The 22,474-nt window shown below is 42.2% G+C and overlaps 1 protein-coding gene across 1 annotated transcript in view; it reads right to left on the reverse strand.

Moving 5' to 3' along the window:
* LOC121343663 (cell migration inducing hyaluronidase 1) overlaps window positions 1-20,880 on the reverse strand; it is a 45,568-nt gene extending 24,688 nt beyond the window's left edge. The window contains exons 1-10 of the mRNA XM_041419039.1: window positions 20,805-20,880; window positions 17,771-17,923; window positions 16,965-17,103; window positions 15,945-16,181; window positions 15,386-15,565; window positions 11,378-11,448; window positions 10,531-10,626; window positions 9,764-9,885; window positions 7,439-7,580; window positions 6,404-6,595 (exon numbers count right to left, since the gene is read on the reverse strand). Of these exons, the coding sequence (XP_041274973.1) occupies window positions 6,404-6,595; window positions 7,439-7,580; window positions 9,764-9,885; window positions 10,531-10,626; window positions 11,378-11,448; window positions 15,386-15,565; window positions 15,945-16,181; window positions 16,965-17,103; window positions 17,771-17,923; window positions 20,805-20,880 (1,408 nt within the window). The remainder of the gene's footprint in view (window positions 1-6,403; window positions 6,596-7,438; window positions 7,581-9,763; window positions 9,886-10,530; window positions 10,627-11,377; window positions 11,449-15,385; window positions 15,566-15,944; window positions 16,182-16,964; window positions 17,104-17,770; window positions 17,924-20,804) is intronic.
* Between the last annotated feature and the right edge of the window lie 1,594 nt (window positions 20,881-22,474).

Raw genomic sequence — 22,474 nt, forward strand, 5'->3', positions numbered from 1 at the left:
GTGATGGCCAAAGAGCTGCACGCTCATCTCAGAAATGAAGGGCTGCAAGGGACCCTGGGTTTGCACCTCACCCACTTTTTCAATCGTCTTCCTAGAAAGTCCTGGATTTCCCCATGACCATGCTGCTGCCCTGCAGGCAGTGAGCCTCATCAGGTGTGTGGCCAAAACCAGACTCAACCCATCCAAAAAACAGCAGCTTTGCTTCCTTTATTCATATACATCAAAAAAGCCACTGCAGCAAGTACCCTCCACATGAGAATACCCCATGCTGGAGCCTTGAGTGAGTCTGCAAAGGAGAACAGTTTCTCCTTATTAAACCCTTTTTCAGCTGTTATTTTTCAGTTTTCCCCAGAGCTGACCTCTCCTTGATTTACTGAAATGCAGGAAGGATTTTAGATAATCATAAGAACATACTATTTGAAGCCACATCTCCAGGATTTGTGGCAGTGAAATTAGATAGGCAGTTTTGTTATTCCTGTGCTGAGCTCTAGAATAATAAATGTCATGCTTGCATGTATTTAATTTAATTTAACACCAGTCCAGACATGCAAAACAGGGTAAGCACTGACAGGAATGTTAAATACGGACTAACCAGTTTCTAAATATAACTTCTTGGGTGCATGTTTTTCACTCTGTGCTTTTGCTGATTTGACATGTTTGGAGATAAAAGGAGAGACGGAAAGCAATCCCCTTCCAAAGTAAAAGCGGATTTTGAATAATAGCTCCTTTAATAGAGTTTTGAAAAACAAACCACTTCTCAAGGCAGACAGAAATTCAAGCTCCCTGCAGCAACGGGGCTGAAAGAAGCTTTTGGGAGACAGAGGCTGGCATGGGAGCCCTTGTGTGCTGTAAATGACTGCTGGGAACCAGCACTACATCAGGCACTTCCCATGGGACCTGGAGCACTGTGAGGGGCATTACAGACACGTGGCACTGCCACGGAGCTGCCTGGGGTATCTTTGGTGGTGGGCAGGGAAAAAACCCACAAAAGAGTCTGCCCTGTGGTGAGCTCAGGGAGTTCACATGAGGATGGCAGTGTCTCACTCAGCAGAGCTACAGGTTTAAGTTTGGCTGCTGCTCAGAGCTGGCACATGGAGCCTTCCCAGGGACCAGCCAGGATATCTGAGACCCTGAGCACTGACCATGGGCAAACCCCAGCCAGGGGTTTGCAAATGGCCACTGAAGTGGTTTCGTACTAAAAAGGCAACCCTGTGCTTTGAAAGTGGGAGGGATGTGTTGCTGCTCCAGCATCCAAGGCAGTGCTGTGATTTCCCAACCACTAACAAGCCCTGAGGCCACTGATTCACCTTCTCCTCCCTTGGGTGAGGGTTTGCTGTGTCCCTCATGGACAGACACTGCCCTGCCAGCCTTGTGCCATATTGTAATCTAAACCAAACACAGCCTTGCAGTGACACAGATCGCATCTCCCCACAACAGACCCGCAGGAAAAGCTCCCTGACTTTGCTGCTGCATGTGTCATAGCAGTGCCTCCCATTAGCACAACGTAAATTCACAGGGAAAACTTCCTTAGTATGTGGGCTTGCCTGGTGGAAGTCTTGATTCAGCAAAATATGAGCACATTCCTGTGCTTATTACTCAAGGCAGTGACTACTGAAGTCAGTTGTTGGTAAGGATAAGGTAATGATTAAAAGGAAATATACATTAAAATAAACATAGATGATCCACCCAACAAGGGCATGCTTATGTCAACAAAGCAATTCAAAGCAAACGGTACAAAGGAAAACCTGCCACATGTGAACCCAGCCATAAAACCTGGGTCTTGGGCCTTATCAAACCTGGGAAGGGTGGGATTTTAAAACTATTTCTACTGCTGCAAATGTGGAAGAGTGCTCAGATCTGGTGAGTTACATCTCTCAGAAAACACTCCCAGGTACATTCATGCATTCCTAAATCCCTTGGCTCTAAATGGCCCAAACTGCTAAATCTCCCTTTGAGAAGTGAAACCAGCACTTGAAGGTCTGGATTTGGTGAAGATAAAGAAAAGCTGAGATTCTCCTGGAGCATTTTTTTTCTCTAAAGTGTCTTTTCTTCTCCTTTGGGCTCTCAAGGGATAAGACCCAGTACCTCATGGTCTTTTGATGTTTCCTAATCAAGTTTTTAAGGCAAATGCTAAACACAATTCTGTTCAACCCACATGATCCAGTGACAGTGAATCCTTCATGGCATCTTTAAAGTCAGTTCAGCTCATTGCAGATGCCAGCCCAGATCTGACATATTTATCTTTTTTCCCAAGCACTTGTCATCACTGGTGGTAATGCCCCTTTTGCTTATATTTAATAACAAACAAATGTTCACACTGGCATCTTTCAAATCCTCATTATTCTGAATTATCTTGCTGGGGTTTGCTGTTGCATCCCTAAGCCACAGGCCTGTAACTCAGCATGGTTTGGGTGAGCTGGCTCCTTGAGTCACACAGCACAACCTGACGTCCTAATCAACAAATATTCCTCCAATTCACAACTTTTACATGGAAAATTAAGTTTTCAGCAAATAGACATAACAGCAATCAGGCACAAACTCTACCCTCATGAACTTCTATGTAAACCTGAATGAGATTCTGTCAGCTCAGCTCCCAGGCACTGCCCCAAGGTAGAAGGAGCTCTGAAAGTCTGTTAGAAATGACCATTTCAAAAGATTCCCTGCCCTGCCCTCAAGCATCGGGGTTGCCTTAAAAAAAAAGAGCTTTTGTCAAGTTCCAGCCAAAATGATGCCAACTTCTAAACAGAACAACCGAAATCTCTAAAAATATCTGAATTTTGATAGTGGAGTAAATTCTCCCATCCTTACAGCACCAGATGAGTGCTGACACAGGCTGTGAATTTGTGAGACAACTACGTAGTTATACTTTTAATTCAAAGTTCTCTGCATGAACAAGATCACAGTAAACTCCTTATCTCTCTAATATTTGCAACCCAATAAGCAGGATTTAAGAGATGTGTGCTTGAATTCATAGGTTCACCAGTATGTGGGATAATTGGAGCAATTATGCCAGGCACGAATAGTTTTTTCATCCTTTATCAAGAGCATATAGGAGCACAAAAGAGCACTTCATCATTTCTGTTCCATGGTGAAACTTATCAGCATTTGTAGAAACTTCATACAGAGCAACCAAGATGAAGATAAGACTTGTTTCCCAGAGAAACTAGACAAAATACTAGATATTTCCTACTATCCAGTTCTATCATAACAACACAACCCTTCCTTCCTTCCTCCCTCCCTCCCTTTGCCCTGCACTGCTGTCCCTCCCCAAACCTTGTGAAGTTGGAAGATCAAACAGTTTTAGTCTGTTCCCACAGTGAAAATAATCTAGGCACAAAAAATTACAAGTAAAAAAAAAAAAAAAAGAGTTAAACAAAGAAAGCAAGAGGAGGGAAAAGCTCCATTTAAGTGAGTGACCATTTGACTGGGAGCAGGACCTGCAGATCTGGGTCCTCATGCAAACCACACTCACCCATGGGAGACACAGTTTGTACATTAGGGCAGTTACTCCAGTAAAAAGTGCAAAAGAGCAGAGCCTGTGTGCCCTCCCTCACTTTCTACACTGAGATTTGCAGATGTCCATAGTTAAATAACTAAATCATCCTAGAACCTGATGGCAGTTGAGTATTAACTGCCTTCAGTTCTTTTGAAAAGCTCTAATCAATCCATTTCTAGCCAGTAAAGAAAGTATGAGTTTCAGCAGGAAATATCAAATATAAATAGGACATGAGCTAACTAATGAGTTTGACTTTTTTGGCACAATATGCTAAACCATGTCTATTAAAATACTATTAAATTATGAGAGCATAAATTACATTAAACCTTGGTATGCCAAGTGGCTGCCACACCAAACTGGCTGTCCACAAAGCAGAGGTTTTCTGCCTTTTTTATAACAAAGAGACTCTTAAGTAGTTCAGATCTGACATTTAGGTTTCAATTTAAAAATAAATAGAAAGAAAAAAATAAAGATTAAAAGGGAAATAAATCATCATGGGGAGGAATGGTTTTATCATTTGTCTTTCAAAGGGCAAAATTTTGGAGTTCTCAGCTGCTAAACTAAACCTCTTAGGAAAATTAAGCCTTTTCACTTATTACAAATGACATCCCTCTGAGATCCTGTGTATAAATGTATGTGTGGAAGGCTTTTCTCAGAAGGAGCAAAGCAATCTTGCCTACCTCCATAGCAAAAGGGAGGCAGACATTTATGATGAATGTGCTTCTACACCCAATTACAAACCTGGCCAGGCACACAAGGCCAGGCTGTGCCAGGGCTGCTCACCTGTGCTGAGTCCAGGGGCCACTAGTGATCCTTATTCTGGCTAATTATCCATCATGGCTCAGGGCAGTGGCTGAAGTTACACCATGGCCAGGCACAGAGCAGCTCAGGGACCTCCTGGTCCCTAAAGGCAGGGGACATCTCAGCCTTGCCAGCTTTTATTTCATCTAGACTGAACTTAGACTCAGGCAGATTATTTTGTTTTCTAGTGAGAATGTGTTTTTGTTACAAGAAAGTTGGAAGTGATTTTTAAAATTGGACTAAATTTTTCCTTGATTTATAAATCAGTGAAATCCCATTGACGTCAATAGAGTTGCCTGGATATAAGAGAGGAGAGACTTTGGCCCTGGTGTTCATGTCATTTGTGGTAATAACAGGAATGTCCTAATTCTCCTAAAGAGAAACTAGAGACCAAGAGCACAATTGCTTTAACAAGTGTTTCCACTGCTTTTTTACTTGAAATTCACATGAACTTTTTCGTTGTTTTTAATCCATTATTTGTTTCCTTAAACTAACCTAGCTGCCACTGTTGCAGAAGATGAATGCAACTACATGAATTCCACAGATCCATCAGATTATGGGAAGCCCAAGACTCCTACACCATCTTTATTTTTACTGGCAATCTTCCAAGACCATCTTCATTATGTGACTTGTATCATACCAGTCTGAGTCCAACAGCTCAAAAGTTGCTCAAGAAAAATATTCAACTTGGAAATGCATCTTCTTTGAAAGCACTAGACATTTGAAGTCATAAGATTATGATACATTCAGACTGTGAATAACATTTTTCTTGGCCTAATGCACATCTCCAACAATGGATGGCCAAAGCTGCATAGGGAGGCAGCTGCCAAAGGAAGTTATTGGTACCTTCCAGAAGAAGTTGCATCAGAGATATTGTTGAAGTGGTTCATTTCAGAGAACCAAGTGAACTCCCTGGTGCATAGGATGTTCCAAGTGCCCTCATGGTTTCTCAGAAAGGTCTTACTGTAAGTGCAGACAAGACCTCTGCCTAGGGCAACAGCCAGCATGCAAAAAAGATAAATTATGATGCATGATTTACGACCAGGCAGATGCTGCCTCTGAAAGACAGCCTCATCTACTACAGACTTTTACACTGTAAAATAATGTTTGCTTTTGTAAATTATAGAAGCAAAGTAATCCTCATCTATTCAGATAAGGGGCAGTTCATGTGCTTTTTCCATGGTCTGCTTATCAGTGTGCCAAAACAAGGTTCCAGAAGGGAAAGACAACTTCACACACTCAAGTGAAGATTAAATCTCCCACTCTGGATTTCAGTTTTATGCTCATCCTGGTAATAGCCTGTGCTTCATCATAGTTATGCTTCTTAATTGGATTCTGTGTCCAGAGGCCATTCTACAATCACTGGACTACAAAATCTATTAATCAAAAGCAATTTGTTTTGCACTTGAGCTGGTCACCTACAAGAGAGAAATGCTGGGGCTCTACAAAGGGTCCCACTCCTCCTTCTCAAGCTGGTTCTGGCAGCACCCTGCCACTCCATCTCCCCAGTGCAGAGGCTCAGGACAACTCACTGGCTGCCAGAAATGTTTGGCATCACCTCTAAGCAATACTCTGGAGACACAGTAAACGGGAAACAGTAGCTTCACTAGCAGAAATACAAAACAGTATTTCTAAAATGTAAGATTACAGTTCTTGTTATATAGAACTTAGGAAAGCAGCCAGCTGGAAATTACTTCATAGCCTTACAGTGTCTCACAGTCTGCTCCTGCCCTAGTTCCCTCTTCCCATCAGCTGTGCTCATCTGCTTTCTAGGTATTTCAAATTAAGTTATTATGAAGTGGTATTTCAAATGCAGTTATTGAAAATCTCAGATACATAACCTGTATCTGTTCTTCTTAAGTAAATTCACCCACTCAATAGCATGCCTGGGGATAAAAAATGGATCAGCTATGAAAAGAGAAGGCAGAAAGGAACCAAAATCAAGTTAGATTGTTTTCAAGGATGAAAGCTATATATCCCAAAAGCATCTAACAACCAGCCATCAAATTCAGGCGTCTTTCAACATTTTTCAGTTCTTCTTGGAGTCACCTCAGTGCAAATGACTGGTGAACTGCAATGCCAGAGTGATAAGGTGAAGCACCTCACCTGCTACCTTGACCTGGGTGGGTCTGCAGGTTCTACAGGGCAGCACTTGGAACTCCTCTGCCTGGTACATGGAGTAGTCAGTGCTCGCCACCACCAGCCTGTCCCCAGGTCTCCATGAGCTCACGTCATCCGCCAGATTCAGGATCGTGCTGTTCACGTTGGTGTCAACGGTTACCGTGAGCTTCGGCTTCACTGAAAACCCAAAATGCAAGGGTGGGCAAGTCAGTCAATCCCATCAGAAAAAGCTTGCTCCTTCTTTTTTCTTCCCCCCACCCCTCCTTGGTGTGCACCAAAAGTTATTATTTTCTCATGCTAAAAAGAAAAAAAAAAAAAAGTTAACTCCTTCAAACATGTTTTTTACTGGCTTTGGCTTGGCGAGCAAGAAAACAGGAAAGTATTGGCCTTTAGTTGCAGGCAGGTAGATTTTCCACTAACCCCAGGATAAATTTAAATGTAGCTCTTAGTGGCTCATTCTCACCACACCCACTTAGCAGCCGCTCTTGTGGGCACTGGGTGCTGTTGTTTACAGCAGTCAAGTGGTCTTTAACCTAATGATGGTTTTTTCCAGCAAAACAACAGTGTGCCACCCTTCTTTTCCTGCCAGCTCCAAAAATCCTAATGACCTGTCTAATGACCACGGTAAGGACAGCGGTGTTGGAATGATTAACTACAAAATGACAGTTTCAAACCCTGTTGTCTTCACACGTTCTGATTGACTAATCCTATGTCATCCCAAAATGTTTTTGCAAAAGACAAGGAATTTACATGAAAGAACTTGCCAAATATTTCTCACAGCTTTGCTGGGCATTTGAAAAACCGCCCTGCTGCTTTTGTTATTCTGTTATATAAAAATTCTCAGGAATTTTTCCTGAGATAAATCTTTGGCCATTCTATCTGAGTTCGTGTCCATAGCCCAGCACAAACCTTCAGCTTGGAAAAATTACAGAAGTTTTTGAGATACCAAGAAGGAGTCAGTCATGGGAGGACAGGATTTCTGCTGTTCTCAGTTCTGGCTTTCAGAGAGAGGGCACATACCAGATTTGCCACACAAGAACCTGACTCTGTAGTTGTGGCAGCCCTGGCCGGTCTGGTCCTTGCCATGGCACAGGAATTGGTAATCGTGGCTGCTCTTGTAGAAAACCTCCGTGGTTAAATCCGCCCCGTCAAGCGTCATCGCCTGCAACGAGGATGGAAATACAACTCAGGGGCTGCTGTGAGGTGAAGGGATTTCACCAAAACATCTGAGCCATCAGAAGAGGCCTTTGCTTTGTTTTGGGTGACGGCACAAGCACTGCCTAGCAAACCCCCGTGCCTGGGCTCTCCAGCCAACGTTTCCAGCTGCTGCTCACACACAGCCACTGCTGAGGTGCACGCCTTTTCCTGTGTCTATATGAGACCAGGGGCTGCTTTGGGAGGAGTCTGTGAGCTTCACAAACAGCTGCCTCGGTGCCCTAGATTTTCTCTTGCCACTGGTTTGAGGGCAGATGGAAACGTTGAGCTCAGATGCTTGCGCCCAGATGAACTCATGGCTTCAAGCCTCTGCACTGCGCTCATTCCATTGCTGGTGGCTAGGCTCTGTCTGAACCTTGCAGAAGAAAGGGGCTAGGGGTTTTATTTCTCCATTGCATGGATCAGTCTCTCAAAAAAAACCCCAAGGGTGCTGCAACACTGCTGCCTGTTCCAAAAGAAACAAGGAGAAAGTGGCCTTTTCTCACAGGCAAGTACCAGCCTGTGAGAAAAGAGCTGCCTTGAGAAAAAAGGCTGTATCATGCCAAGAAGCAGTGAGATATGAAACCTCTCTGCTGTTCCTGCTGGGGCAACGTCTCAGGGTCATGTCAAATTTCACATTCTGTCTCCAGAGCTTACATTTCTCTCGACCCTTTCACAAAAATGTGGCGCATTGCATGGGGCAATCCAAATACCACGTGCATTTTGGCAAGGCACCAGGAGAAAAGCCATCTTTCAATGAAGGGTCTGATCCTGATTGTCTCACTCATGCAGGCTTTCCTTATTAATGAATCCACCCTGCTGCTGTGTGTGGGATTAGCACCGTCAGCTGGAGGAATGTGCCTCTGGCTGTGCTGTTCTGCTGTTATTATCATCATATCTTCAATTTTCTCCCATGTTCCAGAGCTGGGGCAGGCCAGCTGCTATAAATCAGTGCAGCTTTATAAAAGCAATGAGCAGTACCAGATTACACTACCTAAGGATTTGCCCTAAGATTTGCAGGATAAACTGAAAAATGTTTCACTTTTAATATACATGGGGGAAAAAAAACCAACCAAACACAACAACTTATTTCACAGAAGAGGGAAAAAAAAAAGATTTTTTTTTCTAGAGCAGAAGAATATCTTCTTTTTGTTTTAACATGCATTCTAGAAGTGGATGTATTGTAAGGAACATCTGACCCCTGTTCTGAACTAAGCTGTCGCTTCTAATACACGTATATGGAAGCAGAAATGAATGTGGATTTGGTAAAACCTGGCAGAAAATTATAGGGCAGTTTTTTCCTTTCTGTTCAAGAGACATCCTTTATAACATCTAGCCCTGGAAACTTTCACTCATACAGTCAGCATTCCCATTTACTTCAATAGCCACATTCTTGTGAATGAGAGCAACTCCACTGGCTCAGAGCACACAGGAGCCTCAGGCTCAGCCTCACACAGATGTGAAGGATTTTATTGTCTTTTTCTAGGCAATGCTTCTGCTATAGGTAGGCATAAAAAGTATATGGTGCACATATTAAAAAAAATACCCTCATTTCTTGCCAGGCTTTTTTGTCCTTAAAGAGGTTTTTTGCAGGGTCAGAAAAGGTATCAGTGGTCCTCAGCATGCTGGCCTGATGGTATAATTATAATGCTTAGCTCCAAACAGAATTCAAATTTCTTTCCACAGAGATGAAACAATTGGTTCCAAGAAATGGCTGAAAGCTCACCAATATTTTTGACAACCTGCTACAGCTGGTAGTTGCACTGTCTTGTTGCATTTTGTGATAAATTTTTTAGGTAGGGTCCATTCCAAAACCATTTAAAACCTTTGAAATTTTCATGTGGTTGCTCCTTTTAATCTTCCAGCAGGGAATCACATATTTCATGATAGCATCTGTGCTGTCCATGACCCATCTGTACACCTTTTCATGCCAGGAGCTGGAATTTACTGAAAGGAACTCAATTCTATTAAATTTGTCCCAGAACAATACGAGACTGTATACAAGATCTTGTTGGTTATGTATTAGAGTGGTAAAATAATTGGTGTATTTTATTTAGAAACAAAAATTACTGACAAGCACAATTATTTTGGGGGTTCAGTGCCAGTCCAAAGAAGACTTGTCCCTCTAAAGTGAGTGGTAAGCCTGCCTACCTGGATGTCAATGGGCTGCCTGCATACTTTGTCAGGATGAGCAGCTTTGAAGTCAGACAGCTTCTCCGTGTCCTTAGATCTCGCTTTGTCAGGCTTCTCAAACCACTCTGTCCATTCTACATCTGGAGACAAGTGCAAACAAGTATTGTCATTTGAAAGTCAAGCTTAATGAGTGCAGCAAAAATGCACGAAGCATAATATGATCTCGGATATCATTCACAATTTCTTCACTGATGATCTGATTCATGCCTCTTCCTGCCAGCCTGTCAGCCACTTTTAGTGATGCTGTGAAGTGCAACCAGCCAGGGGAGAGCAGAGTTATTAAAGGCTTCATAATTGGCGTGTGCACTGTAAGCATTATTATAGATATAGATAAGCATTATTAATAGATACAGATTTTGGATCTCTGTCTGCCTTAGCTGCCTTCTCTGATCTCCAGATCAAGTTGCACCAGCTACTGTGTGTTGTCTGAAACATGGACATGATGACTGTGCAGTGAAAAGAAGAGGTTGTGTGTGATCTCTGAGACTATAGGAGATGGAATTTCATACCCAGTGCAGAAAAGGAAAAAGGATCCCAGTTATTCAGAGGGTCCTAGAGACAACGGGGGAAAGAATCTGTGGGTGTTCATTAATTGGTTTAGTGTGACATAAATAGCAGCTAGCAAGTCCACTCTTCCCAAATGGAAAAGGATTGCAGGAAAAAGGATGATTCACCCTATTTGTCAGCTGTCTAGCACTGAGTGAAAAAGCCCACAGACCTCTCACCTTGAACCCACTCGCTCGTTGAAGAGACGTTAAAATGTTCTCCATTCTCAGCTTTGAATAGTTTGAATACTTTGGCCACAGCTGAGCCTTTGTGACCTGTTAAAAAACCCAAAACATTGGTAAAATCATTGAAATCAGTTGGAAAAATCATTGAATGCAGTTGATAAGAGTAAGAACTGAAAATAATTGTCTCTGTGCATATTTGTATACTTTGACTACATTATTCAAAATTAGTCCTGCACTACTTCCAGAGAAATTTACTAATCTTGCAATGAGGCTTCAGACACTTTTGCAACTGCATGGATAATGAGGAAGAAAAACTTTCAAAAATCAAGAGAGGATAAAGCCCAGAATTATTCGTCATATGTTGTTATTTTTATTTAATGTTGTAGCAAGCTGTGTTATTCATGTCATGAGAAGACAGAGACTCAGCAGTGTTCAGCTTGCAAGAAAATGGTTTCACAGGAGAACTTGAGGCTACTAATTCAGGATACACTGATTAAATTTTCAGCTGGTGTGAACTGGGTCTGTTCCACAGATTTGTGTCATAAGAGAGGCAGTGACTGAGCTCAGTGAAGTTCCATGGACTTACACTGGTGCAGGATCTCACTTTTTATCTGAAGGTTTGGATAACCTCAGCTATGTCTCACTCATCTGCTCCAGATGCATTAGTGGGAAGAAGCAATATATAAAGAGAACATTCAATTAAATGTGTCAAACCACCAACTGCTCATGGCTTCGATATAATGCAGTGGGAAGTAAAAACACCATTGGCCAAATTCATCTCAGCTATAACTCCAGTAACTCCCAGACATCACGTCAAGACAGCATTTTGTGCATTAAATACCTTGATATTCAATGTGGTCTTCAACAGAAGAGGAGGGATTTCCTTTAATGGTAATAAAACTCCATGGGTGCCTGGAAAATGAAAATGAGAAATGATCAAGTAATGTCAAGTATGAGATGCATATTTCTTATAGCCCAATGTTCCTAAATTTCTCAGAGGCACCACATCCAAAACAGTCTCATTAGTGTCAGAGGCAGTGTAGTTAAAATTAATATTATCTTAACACTCTATAATTCTTCAGCAAATATATCAGAAGAGAAGCAAATTTGAAGACAATCCCCACTTAAAACATGCCTGTAACAAGTGTGTTTGTTTTTTAAATGAGTGTTTAAAGAAACTTGTGTATGACAGACCCAAGAGATACTGGCAACTCCTTGGGGAGCCTGAAAATAAATCCTCTGTGTGTGTGTACATGTGTATACACTGAAGAATATGAAAAGAAGCCACTTCTACTTAAATAAATTTAGCTCATGCTGAAACCTTGTATATGACAATTGTCTTTGGAATGACCCATGAGAATTTCTAATAGACAGACTGGCTAGCAAAGGGCAGTAAAAACTGCTTAGTCTCTGCATATCTAGTTTCCTTCTTTGAACATTGAACATTGACCACTGATAAAGGTTCACAGCTCTGAATTTTCTGTTCAAATCTGATCCCATGTCAGAATTCAGTTCATTATCATCTGATGGTTTTTGATCAAGTGGGTTCAATAGCTATCAGCCACCCTGGAGGATGAGAAAGCAATGGAGACAGGGACTGAAGTGCCTCCCAACCTTGGGGGTGAACCCAGTTAGGAGGGGGTCAGGGAAGGTTTTTGTCTTCAAAGTAGGAGTAGTTCAGGCATATCTGCCCTTAATGAGTAAGAGAATAAAAAATATGCTTTTAGGGTGCAGGAAGACTGTCCTGAATTACCAAAAACTCCCATGGATTAGGTCATGTCTCTATAGTTATAAATATCTGGTCATTTCACTTGCATCAAAAGTCTTGCAGGTCACCTTACATTGGTGCAAGTGAAGTTCCAAACCACTCTGGTTTGGAACTCTGGAATAAAACACGTACAGCCATTGACAGAGAGGCACTGAAACACGCCCAGATCACGAGCTGGGGTTGGCTGGGGTGTGCAGCTCTGGGGGCAGCCGGGGCAGGCTCAGGGTGAGCGCTGGTGCAGACCATGCCATGCCATGGCCCCAGGGGACACGGCTGCTCAAGGGGACACTGTCCCAGTGTGTCCTCAGCCCCAGCCCTGGCCAGGCTCGGTGGGAGCTGCCAGCACCACTGCCTCGGGAGCCTGCCAGCGAGCCAGATGCTCCTGCTGGAAAATTTGCCTTCGTGCCAAGTGCCGAAGGCACTGACGGGCTGTGATCTCCATCCAGGGAGAGAAGGGGGATGGGAGCAGGAAGGACACTTTATCACTCAGCAGTCAGGATAGATTATTTTTTTTTTGTTTTGTTATTAGTATTATTATTATTTTGGTAAACCAAATTTGAAACAAATGACAAAAAATTATGATGCCTCAAAAATAATCTCGAAAAAAATTTAAAGGATAAGGAGTTATTCTGCAGCTCAAGGTTTGGCCCCATTTCATGTGTTAAAATACTTGTTTCTCCCAGTTATTTTACCACTAAAAATAGTTTTAAAGTCGTTCAACCCTGACACATAAGGACACATGCAATCTGTTTGGGCTGTATGAAATGAAGCGACCAGAAAGTCCAGAGCCAAGCAGGAGATATTTGTGTGGAATTCCAAAGAGAATAACTATGTCATCAAGTGCAAAAAGGCTTTCTCTTAATTTATTAGTAAAAGGGGAAAAAAATGGCTCACACTGAAAGAGTAAACACACTTTTCAGAAGAAAAACAATAGGAGAGGAGTGCAAGATTTTCCTTTCATTCCTAATGTTCTGGACTCAGCAAACAGGCAATTAAAAGAGATTCCAGGAGCACAGAAACATTTCTGAATAAATCAGCCTTGTGCATCGGATCTGCTACAGCAAGGGGGAGTTGCACAACTTCACAATCTGTTTGAATACTGAGCAAGTGGAGATGGAGAGGAATTTGCCCATTAACCCCCACCAACACCCCCTCCAGAAACCAACAAAATCTACAACTGAATTACATTATTCTTCTCTCAGGGATGCCCAAGGCCAGCCCCAGCCATCATCAGGAGCTGAGATTTGACAGCCTGGATTCAGCAGGACCAGCCAGCAAACCCCAGTGCTGGGCAGTGAGTAGTGACAGGCATGTTAGCAAGAAAAATCCATCTGTTCTCCTCAGTCAGAGCCTGCCATGGCTGCAGAGGGTAATATGTGGACACACATGTGTAATTTTCTCATTCTGAACAATTTTTTCTGAGATACTAAAAAAAAATTTCCAAAAGTACCTGTCCAGTGCATACATCCTTATTCATAGCTATAGATGTATCTGAAATGTAAACCACTATATCTAAATCTTGTTACACTGAAGTGGAAGTTCAATTTGCTTTAGAGGAAAAGCTTGAATAAACCTAAGGCTGCCTGTGTTCCACTGTGCCATCAAACTGCCTTGCTAAGTCTGGCCCCAGCTGCCATCCAGACAATGTGGTTTTTGAGAACTGATGAACTTAAACTCTGAGAACACTCCTATAAATATATTCTTTTAAATAATGCACCAGATATTTTTCCATGCACCAGTATGCTGGTGGAAAACAGTGTTGACCAATTACTCCCTCATTATTTATCCACATGTCTCTATAATTCATGGAATACAGTTTTGTGGCATTTCAGATAACAGCATGGCAAGGATTAGCCTTTTGACCACAAACAATAGCAACACTGAAAGTCACACTTCCATGGATGAATTTCTGTGTTATTCCCATTGTAAACAATGATGGCAAAATGATGAGAAGCTTGCATTAAAACACCACAGCAGCCTAAAAAAATCAAGTGTTATTTACTTTTATAAACATATGTAAAAACCATCAATTCCTTCCTGTAGCATCACTGGGGAAAAAAGCATAATGTTCAAAAACCACATTCTGTTTCCCTAATTCCAGCATTTGAAAAAACACCCAGCAGGCTACTGGGCTCTAATGGGGGCTCTAGATTTGAGAGCAAGAATTGCACTGATGGAGGTAACCTGGTTTTGGAGACCATTTCTGCCCTCCTTGGTGATTCTTTGAAATGTGTTGTCTGGTGCCCAGGAGCCCCTGCAACTTTTGACACAGCCTCTTCATCAGCCATCCCAGATCTTGCTCCATCTGTGTGTGCCCAGCTGACAGATGTCTCTTTCCACAAACTACTGTATTGAAACACTTCTCCCTACAAGGCAGATTGTGTGTGTGTGTGTGTGTGTGTGTGTGTGTGTGTGTGTGTGTGTTCTGCAGACACCCTCTTAGTTCCTCATAAAAAAAGCCTACATAAATCCAGATAAACACAAAAAATATAATGGGTACAGTTGGGTAAATAGCAAGTATTCTCAACAGTCTGTGTGCCAACACAGACACTGTTTTGGCCACAGAAGTATTTACAGTCCACACCATAAATCCGTGTTTGCTAAATTTCTGTGCTGCACAAGTCCCCAGACCTGCACTGGACAAGCTGAGCAATGTGCTGTATGTGTGTCTGTATGTATGTAGCCAGGGCTACACAGCAATTATTGTACCCTCCTTAATGCTCAGCCCATCTAATCCTCTGTGTGTGTGTAAATATGCTTCTTAAATCTTTGGGGGATGGCTTGAAAATAAATTGGAATAACAACCTGTGGGAACAATATCTTGAAAAACCATCTTTTTTTAATGTGAATCATATGCTATTCCTCAATCTGCTAATAAAAGTACCCAATATAGACTCTAAGTGCATCTGAAGCTATCTAATTAACTGCTAAAACTGCACATTGAGAAGTTTCCCTCTTTTTTTACTTTTTTTTTTTCCCATGTGAAAGAACTTTGTGACTTTGAAAGAGTGGAACTATTTGGACATCTCAGGAACATAATAAAGCCTCTGTGCTGGGAGAACTGGCAGGACTGGCACATACCTAAACCCAAGGTGGAGGAAATGCTTGCTGCCCAGTTTGGTCATTGCTTTCCTGGCCAAGTCATCCAAGTTTCTGGATCCTTCATCATTCACCGCGACCGACAGGATCATGCCATTTGCAACTCTGCCCAAGTACTGAGCCAGGCGGACACTTTCCTCTTTTGCTCTGTAGGTATCGAACCTGAAATGATCAAAAACACCCATAAACATTTACTGCAGCATTCACCACACCTTTATGTACTGAAAAGCAAGTGCTATAAAGAAAGTACTCTTTTGTATTGCTCACTGTAACATTACCCTGCTGCAAAAGCTCTTGTCTAGCAGGGTGTGTTAGAGGGCTCTGTTAAACCAAACTGATTAAACTCTAATTGAAAAACTGCAAGGTATAACACAGCTCACACTCTGGTTTTGGAGATGGCTGGTCTAGGAGGAATTGTACATTCATGCAATTACACCCATTTGAACAAGATGCTGAAATGTGTGTGTTTGAGCTTGCTGAGATGCTGTCCCCAACGTGCTCTGCAGGATCCTCACATCCAGGCAGCCAAAAGGTCACTCACCGGTCTGAGTGGACAACTGCCCCTGTCTTTGGGTCAATGACATGGACAATGACACCCCGGTGGCCCCAGCTCCTCTCGAAGTAATATCCACCTTCTTCCATGCCACCAGGATGGAGAGTCTTGTTTAAGAAAGTCCAGGACAGCTTTTTCTTTCCATGGATCTCAAGAGTGCCTCCTTTGCTGACTCCAAGGTACTTCCGTCCAAAGTAAGGATTTGGCTGGCTGCCGTCATCCGCTCTAAAGCAGAAGGGAGGAAAAGTGACCAGGTTTGGGTTTGTATCTGAGTCAAAGAACCTCTCTCCTTGTGCTGCCATGACCCAAGGAGAGAAGTCCCATGGTGTGCTGTGCATTTCTTTCAGGTATTCCAAGAATCAGGAGCTACCCACGTTGTACAGAAAATAAATTATCTTTAAAAATAGTGGCAGCTACCAAAGACCAAAAGCACTCTGGAACATAGCTTATACATGCCACATTGATTATATCCAGGCCAGAGGAGGCCTGGAGCCCAGGCTGAATGGCACATCTGTGTTTTTGAATTCCGGAGGCAGGCAAGACCCTAATCAGGAGCTAAGAGGTCCAGTGGTTATTAAATATTAATTTAGCATCCTTGAAATTTTAAGAGATCCTGTACCAATCTGCAAGACAAGCGTATTATCCTTCAGCTCACAGCTCCCATACAGAAAGAAAGGATGTTTAGAGAAGAGAACTTTCAGACAAAAATAACTCCTCAGGTTTTAAGCCTATTCTGGAAAATCAGTTTGAGTTGTGGGAAGGTGCATGCTGATTCTCTAGCATGCCCAAACCCCCCCAGTGTTCTTATCCCAGTAGAAGAGAAAAAATCCCAAACTTGAATCAATTTTTGTGGGCCACTTAAATTGTTTAAAAAATTACTGAACTTTCCACAGAGCACTGATGATAAGTATACCTGAGAACATGTAATTTTAAGGAACATTTTCATTCCCTGATGTGGAAGAGAGATGCCAGAAGGTTCTAAGGCAGTATTTTATCATGCATACGTACCGCCCATATAAGATGATAACCACATTGCCTTGGTAAGGGCACAGCTCACTGCCAATGTGTAGCTCTCCATCATTTTCAATGAGTATGTGTCTTGTACGCAGGATGATGGGCTGCACATCATCCTTGATGACCAGTTTTCCTAAGCAGAGAAGGTTATGACATTTGCTTTATTACCCAGCAGCTCATGTTGGGTTGTGGTATCATTGTGCTAAACACAATGCTGGGCTGTCATCTCAGTTTTTGAAAAATTCTGTTCATACACCCCAAAACAGCTCTCAATACCAATCCTGAAAACATTGGTTTTTATTTAGTCCAGTTCTTGACAAGTGCAAATAAGATTGACATGGAAGACCCATTCAAAACTGAGACAGAAATTTAGAATTAAGATGAATGAAAGCTATTTTTGCCAGCAACACTATGGCTCTGTCCTTGGAGACAAAGAGGGACATGAGCATCTGCCCTGTCCTGAGGCCCTGATAACACAACTACTGCAGTATGATGCCATCAGGCCAATGGTTTGGTAAAAAAAATGTTTTTGAAGCAAATCGCAGAAGTAGAACTACTCATTACACTGAGCTACTTGTGTAAATTCTCCAGACAGGACAGAAATGAGGCAGGTAACAATGGCTAAAGAATCTCAGCTCCTCAGCTGCCACCCAGCCCCGTACTGAGGTAAAGCTGTGTTTGCCCAGTCGCCACCCACTCCTCAGCAAGAAGCAAGAAGCTCTCCCAGCATGATCCACAGTGATTTAAACAGTCCCAGCGATGAGCAGAGTGCAGCCAGCCTTGCCAGCAGCAGGTTTTACCTCCGTCAGTGATGTGGATGGAGTGGACAGTGGCAGAAGAAGAGAGCAGCAGCTTCCTGCCACTGCGGATTTCAACGCGGTTTTCTTCGTTGTGACCCGGGTTCCAGATTTCTAACTCAGGCTCTCTGTCAGGACATGTGACAGCTGCTTCTGCTGGGCAAAGATGGAGAGTGAGGACAATCAGTGTTTGTTTGGAGCGAGACAGGAAGCTCTGCACCTGGGCATCTTTACAGTGTCGTTCAGCATCAGCCTCTTGGCTGACTCCCTGGAACACAGCAATGCCTCAGTGCAGCAGGGTACATGTGGGTCACAACCAAAAGAAAACAAACAACAGCTTAAGCTGTATGCTTTTCTGTTTTCTGGAAGAATGGAAAAACCCAAGGCAAAGGAGCCTTGCAGGGGATGCAGTTTCTAGAAAACTACTGAAAAGGGACTTTCACTGAGCCCTTCCTGCAGTGACATTTAGCTCTGTTCATGCCATCTAGACACAAAGCCCAGGGAAGGTGTTCAAAAAAGGATAAAACTACTACTACCTTTAAAAATGCCCCCAAAAACCTGCTTTGTTTAATATAAAGATGTTAAAATATGTTTTCACTGAAAATTTGCACTGGAGATAGAAAGAAAAAGAGATCAAACTAACATGGAAACACAAGCAATTACCAGTACAGAGTAATCCAGTAACAGAGAGCAACAGGATCCTCACAAGTGCGTCTGGGTTTGTGAGCTTTTCCAGGCAGAAGCAATAAGGATTCATTCACTTTGGGATCACACATCTGCAGTCTCCACACACAAATTTGATGATGGGCTGCCATGACGTGTTAGTCTGAACAGCTCTCATACCACATGCAAGAGTCTCGTGTTGCAACTATTTATTTCAGATAAAATATTTCCCTGGTACCACCTCAGCTGATATGTGAGCCTCGTGTCTTACTGTAATCAACAAAACTGTGAGTGAGAGTCTCTTGTGTGGTGCATATTTTCTGAGGGTAGAACCCTTTCTAATCCTAGGAAGCTGAGGTCAGTGGAAGTTTGAACAATGAGCCCTTTGCCTTCAGAAAGGGCTGGGAGTTCTCACCAGCTCTACCGTTTTTATCCCTTAAAACAAAACCAGCATGGAGAAAACTACAGCACCAGCAAATCAATGATGATGGGCATGGGCTAAACCTTGACCTCAGCAGGGTTATGTCTCTGGAGCTTGGTATAGTAAAGTTGGGTGGGTTTTGCCCCACAGGTACTAATGCCTCCAGGTAATGGAAAAGACAATGATGTGAATCCAAGCAAGGAAACATTTCCTGCTACTGGTGCAGTTGACGGGCAGTTGTTTTGTGCCGCCACCGTGGAACTTGAAGGACATCTGTAATTCCACTTCAACAAAAACAAAATCTGTCCATCTGCATTCAGTTTCCCTTCACATTCCTCCACCAGCTTCATATCTTAAGAAAACAAGAGAATTGGACCAGCCATAGATTTAAAGTCTCCAGAGGCTCAATAAATATAAATTTTCAAGGTGAGTGAGGGATGTTTCCTGTGGGCTGCATAGACCTGTCTCTCTGCAAACTTTTCCCATATACATGAAGTAAATCAAAAAGGGCCAATAATCTACCAGGCAGCAAGTCAGATACAGATAAACATCCAGGACCTGATTTTGATACCACTGTGCCAGCTGGAAGCTGGAATTGTGTTAATAATGTCAGAGGCACTCCCTCTGATTTACAGTAATTGAGAAAAATGAGGAGGTTTTTCTGGTTTCCTACCAGAAGCCACAGAGAATTAATAAAAGTTAGAAAAGATAAATATTTTAGACAGGGAATGGGGCTTGCATTGTAAATAGATGTTCAAATATTACTGCAATACACACTGACAACAATTTAAAAATAAATAAAAATCTGTTATTTCCCTGAGAATAAAGATAATAGAGAAAATTTGCTCATGATAAGTGATATAAAACCAAGAGAATCAATTCAAATGTAAAGGTATAATTTATCAATTATACCTTAATTAATCAATTCAAATGTAAAGGATAAAAATCTTATTAATTTTTCCATTTACTTGAAGATGCAAGGAGCTTCCTGCAGTCTCAAAAAATGACTCGTGCCCCAAACTCATTATTTTGAAACAGAGAGGCACACAGGGAAGCCTAAGGGGAAATCAGGAGGAATTTCAGTTGGTGTTTGGGATGACAAACAGCAAAAGCCAACAAACCAGAAGCAGAGGACCCAAATTCCCAATTTCATTAACCAATTTGTAGCAGGAACTTTGCACATCACCAGCATCTGCTGTGCCAATGGCACCATCAGGCTGAGCATCTTCTGCCAGCTGCTCCAGTTACCTTGACAGCTTGACTACTGCTTTCATTGTCATTTTTGAAATAAAAGTGCAAATTCTACCCAGCACAAGGAATTAACTGAATGTTTGCTTCTTGACCAAAAGGGCCTGAGCATGACAATGAGAGGTTGCTTCATGCAGCTGCAGTGTTTGGGGCAAGACATATGGTCTCTTTGTTCCAAACAAATACAAACCTCCAAATTAGCTCTGTATAGAATATGTAAATCAAGCTCCCCTTTCCTCCTTCCCTGAAATGCTTAGTAAAAAAAAACAGCTTGGAAGAGACAAAACCCAAGGGACAGGGATGTCCCAGGTCAGGGCTTTTTGCTCTCCACATCTGGGCTTGAGGAATGCAGGAGAATGTTCGCCTTCACCTCCCTCAGCCACAGCTATTAGACCTGAGGTTTCTTTTGCTTTTTTTTTTTTTTTTTTTGGTGGCAGTTTGTTGGGTTTTTTGTTTGGTTTAAGAATGTGTGGCAGAGTTTGAGGCATTGCTGAGGGTACTTTCACCTGCTCAGAAATTTCAGTCTTTGCCACTCCAGCTGCCCTTGACTGCATATATTGGCACACCAGAAAACTGCTTTTCACCTCAGTTTTTTCATTCTGTCCTTGACTCTTTTTATACAAAGAGTGAAAAGCTGATCAATTTAAACCTATTAAAAATAGCATTACAAACCATATCCTTTTTCCCCATGGCAAGAAAACTTACCTGTGCTTACTGAAGAGACTACGAACAGAAAAAACCCCAAACTTCCAGCCAGACACTTGGAGGTAGGTAGAGCCATTCTTCAGGATTTTCAACTCTCTGTATGGATAACTGTGAAAAAAGAATATCAAGAAAATGTCACTTTTTTTTTTTTCTCAGCTCATTCACTGCACAAAAGAAAAAAAAAAGAGAGAGAAAGAAGAAGTTAAATCCAGTTTTATGCCAGACCACCTCCACTCCCATTCAGTTCAATGGCTGAAAACACCTTTGCACTGATTCAGGACCAGCCTGAACAGAGCAAGGAGCCACGGGCAGCTCCTCACCCTTTGTTTGGTTTAGGATCAACCCACTCGGGAATCCAAATAGACACTCAGAAAGCAGCCACCAGCTGTAACCAAAAACGCCTCAGGAATGTGGCATAAACACATCCAGTGTCAGGACTCTAGGGCTGAATATTCACATGTGCTAGAAAGTAATGAAACACAACAGAGAAGGCGTTTGCAGAGTGACAAATTTTCATGGAGTAACCTTTCAGTGGCACCTCTCTCCCCGCAAAATACCCACACATTTTTAGCATTGGTGTTTTGTGTAACCCCCAGATAAACCATACTCACACTTCCAACCTGAAGCATACAGTTTCTTAGATTTCAGATCTAAGAAAATATTGTCTATTTAGTGCGCCAGCTCAGAATTTTCTTGCAAAACCAAAAGCTGCTTTTGAAACCAGTCTACCTAATGTTGTTTTTGTTTCTTCCGTAGCCAACCCCCAGCAAAAACAAACAAGCAGTGTCATGAAAGTCAAAGTTAGAATTAATGTGATTCTCTCTGGTCTCCAGTGATTGATTCTGCAGCTCTGCCCCAGGCTCATGACAATTTATTGACATGTGTATTCACAGGGTGGCAAGGACACCCACTTCTGTATTCATAAGGCACTGTTTAAAATTCACATGCAGTCCTTGGAGTCTTTAGGTTTTATCATATAAGCCAGTGTCTGGGGAATATCAAAGACATTTATTTGTAGCTGTCATGTCACATCTCACTGATGAAACAGGATAAATGTATGCATCACACAGTTTATCTCAACACAAAAAAAACCCCACTGAAAACAATTCCAGGGTACCCCAATTTCTTTAGGGCAAAAATTAATGTTATTTTCCATGTCACTTGTTAAAAAACAACAAAAACAACAACAAAAACACAAGAAAAAGAATGGAAGAAGCCAGGATTTATTCTGGAGCAAATTTTATATGTAAAACACATCTGTACTGTTCATAAAGGTGCCACAGCTCAAAGTACAATGATAGGTTCAAAACACATGTAATCCAGTGATTGCAGTAAAAATAGCACTAGGAGCAGATTTTACGGGAAATATTTTGCCAGGGAAATGTTTGTTTGCTTTGGTATAGTGTATTTGACAGCCCTGAGCTCTGGAAACAGCATAGGCTCAGGGCTTGGTAGAGTCTATCAGGTGCTGAAACGCTGTTAGAGAGCAGTGGAAGAGAGGAATGCACTTAGCAGTGCTATAACTTTGAATGATCTGCATTATCAGAGAGCAGCGCCGTCGCCATGGAATTTGTGCCAGAACCAGGCTGCACGTGTCTGACATTTTAACAGCATTAACCATCAACTTTGGATAAGCCAGAGCTCTTTCAAAGAAACATTACTAGAGGTGC

Source organism: Onychostruthus taczanowskii, unplaced genomic scaffold, assembly GCF_017590055.1.
Source record: "Onychostruthus taczanowskii isolate IOZ18803 unplaced genomic scaffold, ASM1759005v1 scaffold6, whole genome shotgun sequence".
Classification (NCBI taxonomy): Eukaryota; Metazoa; Chordata; class Aves; order Passeriformes; family Passeridae; genus Onychostruthus; species Onychostruthus taczanowskii.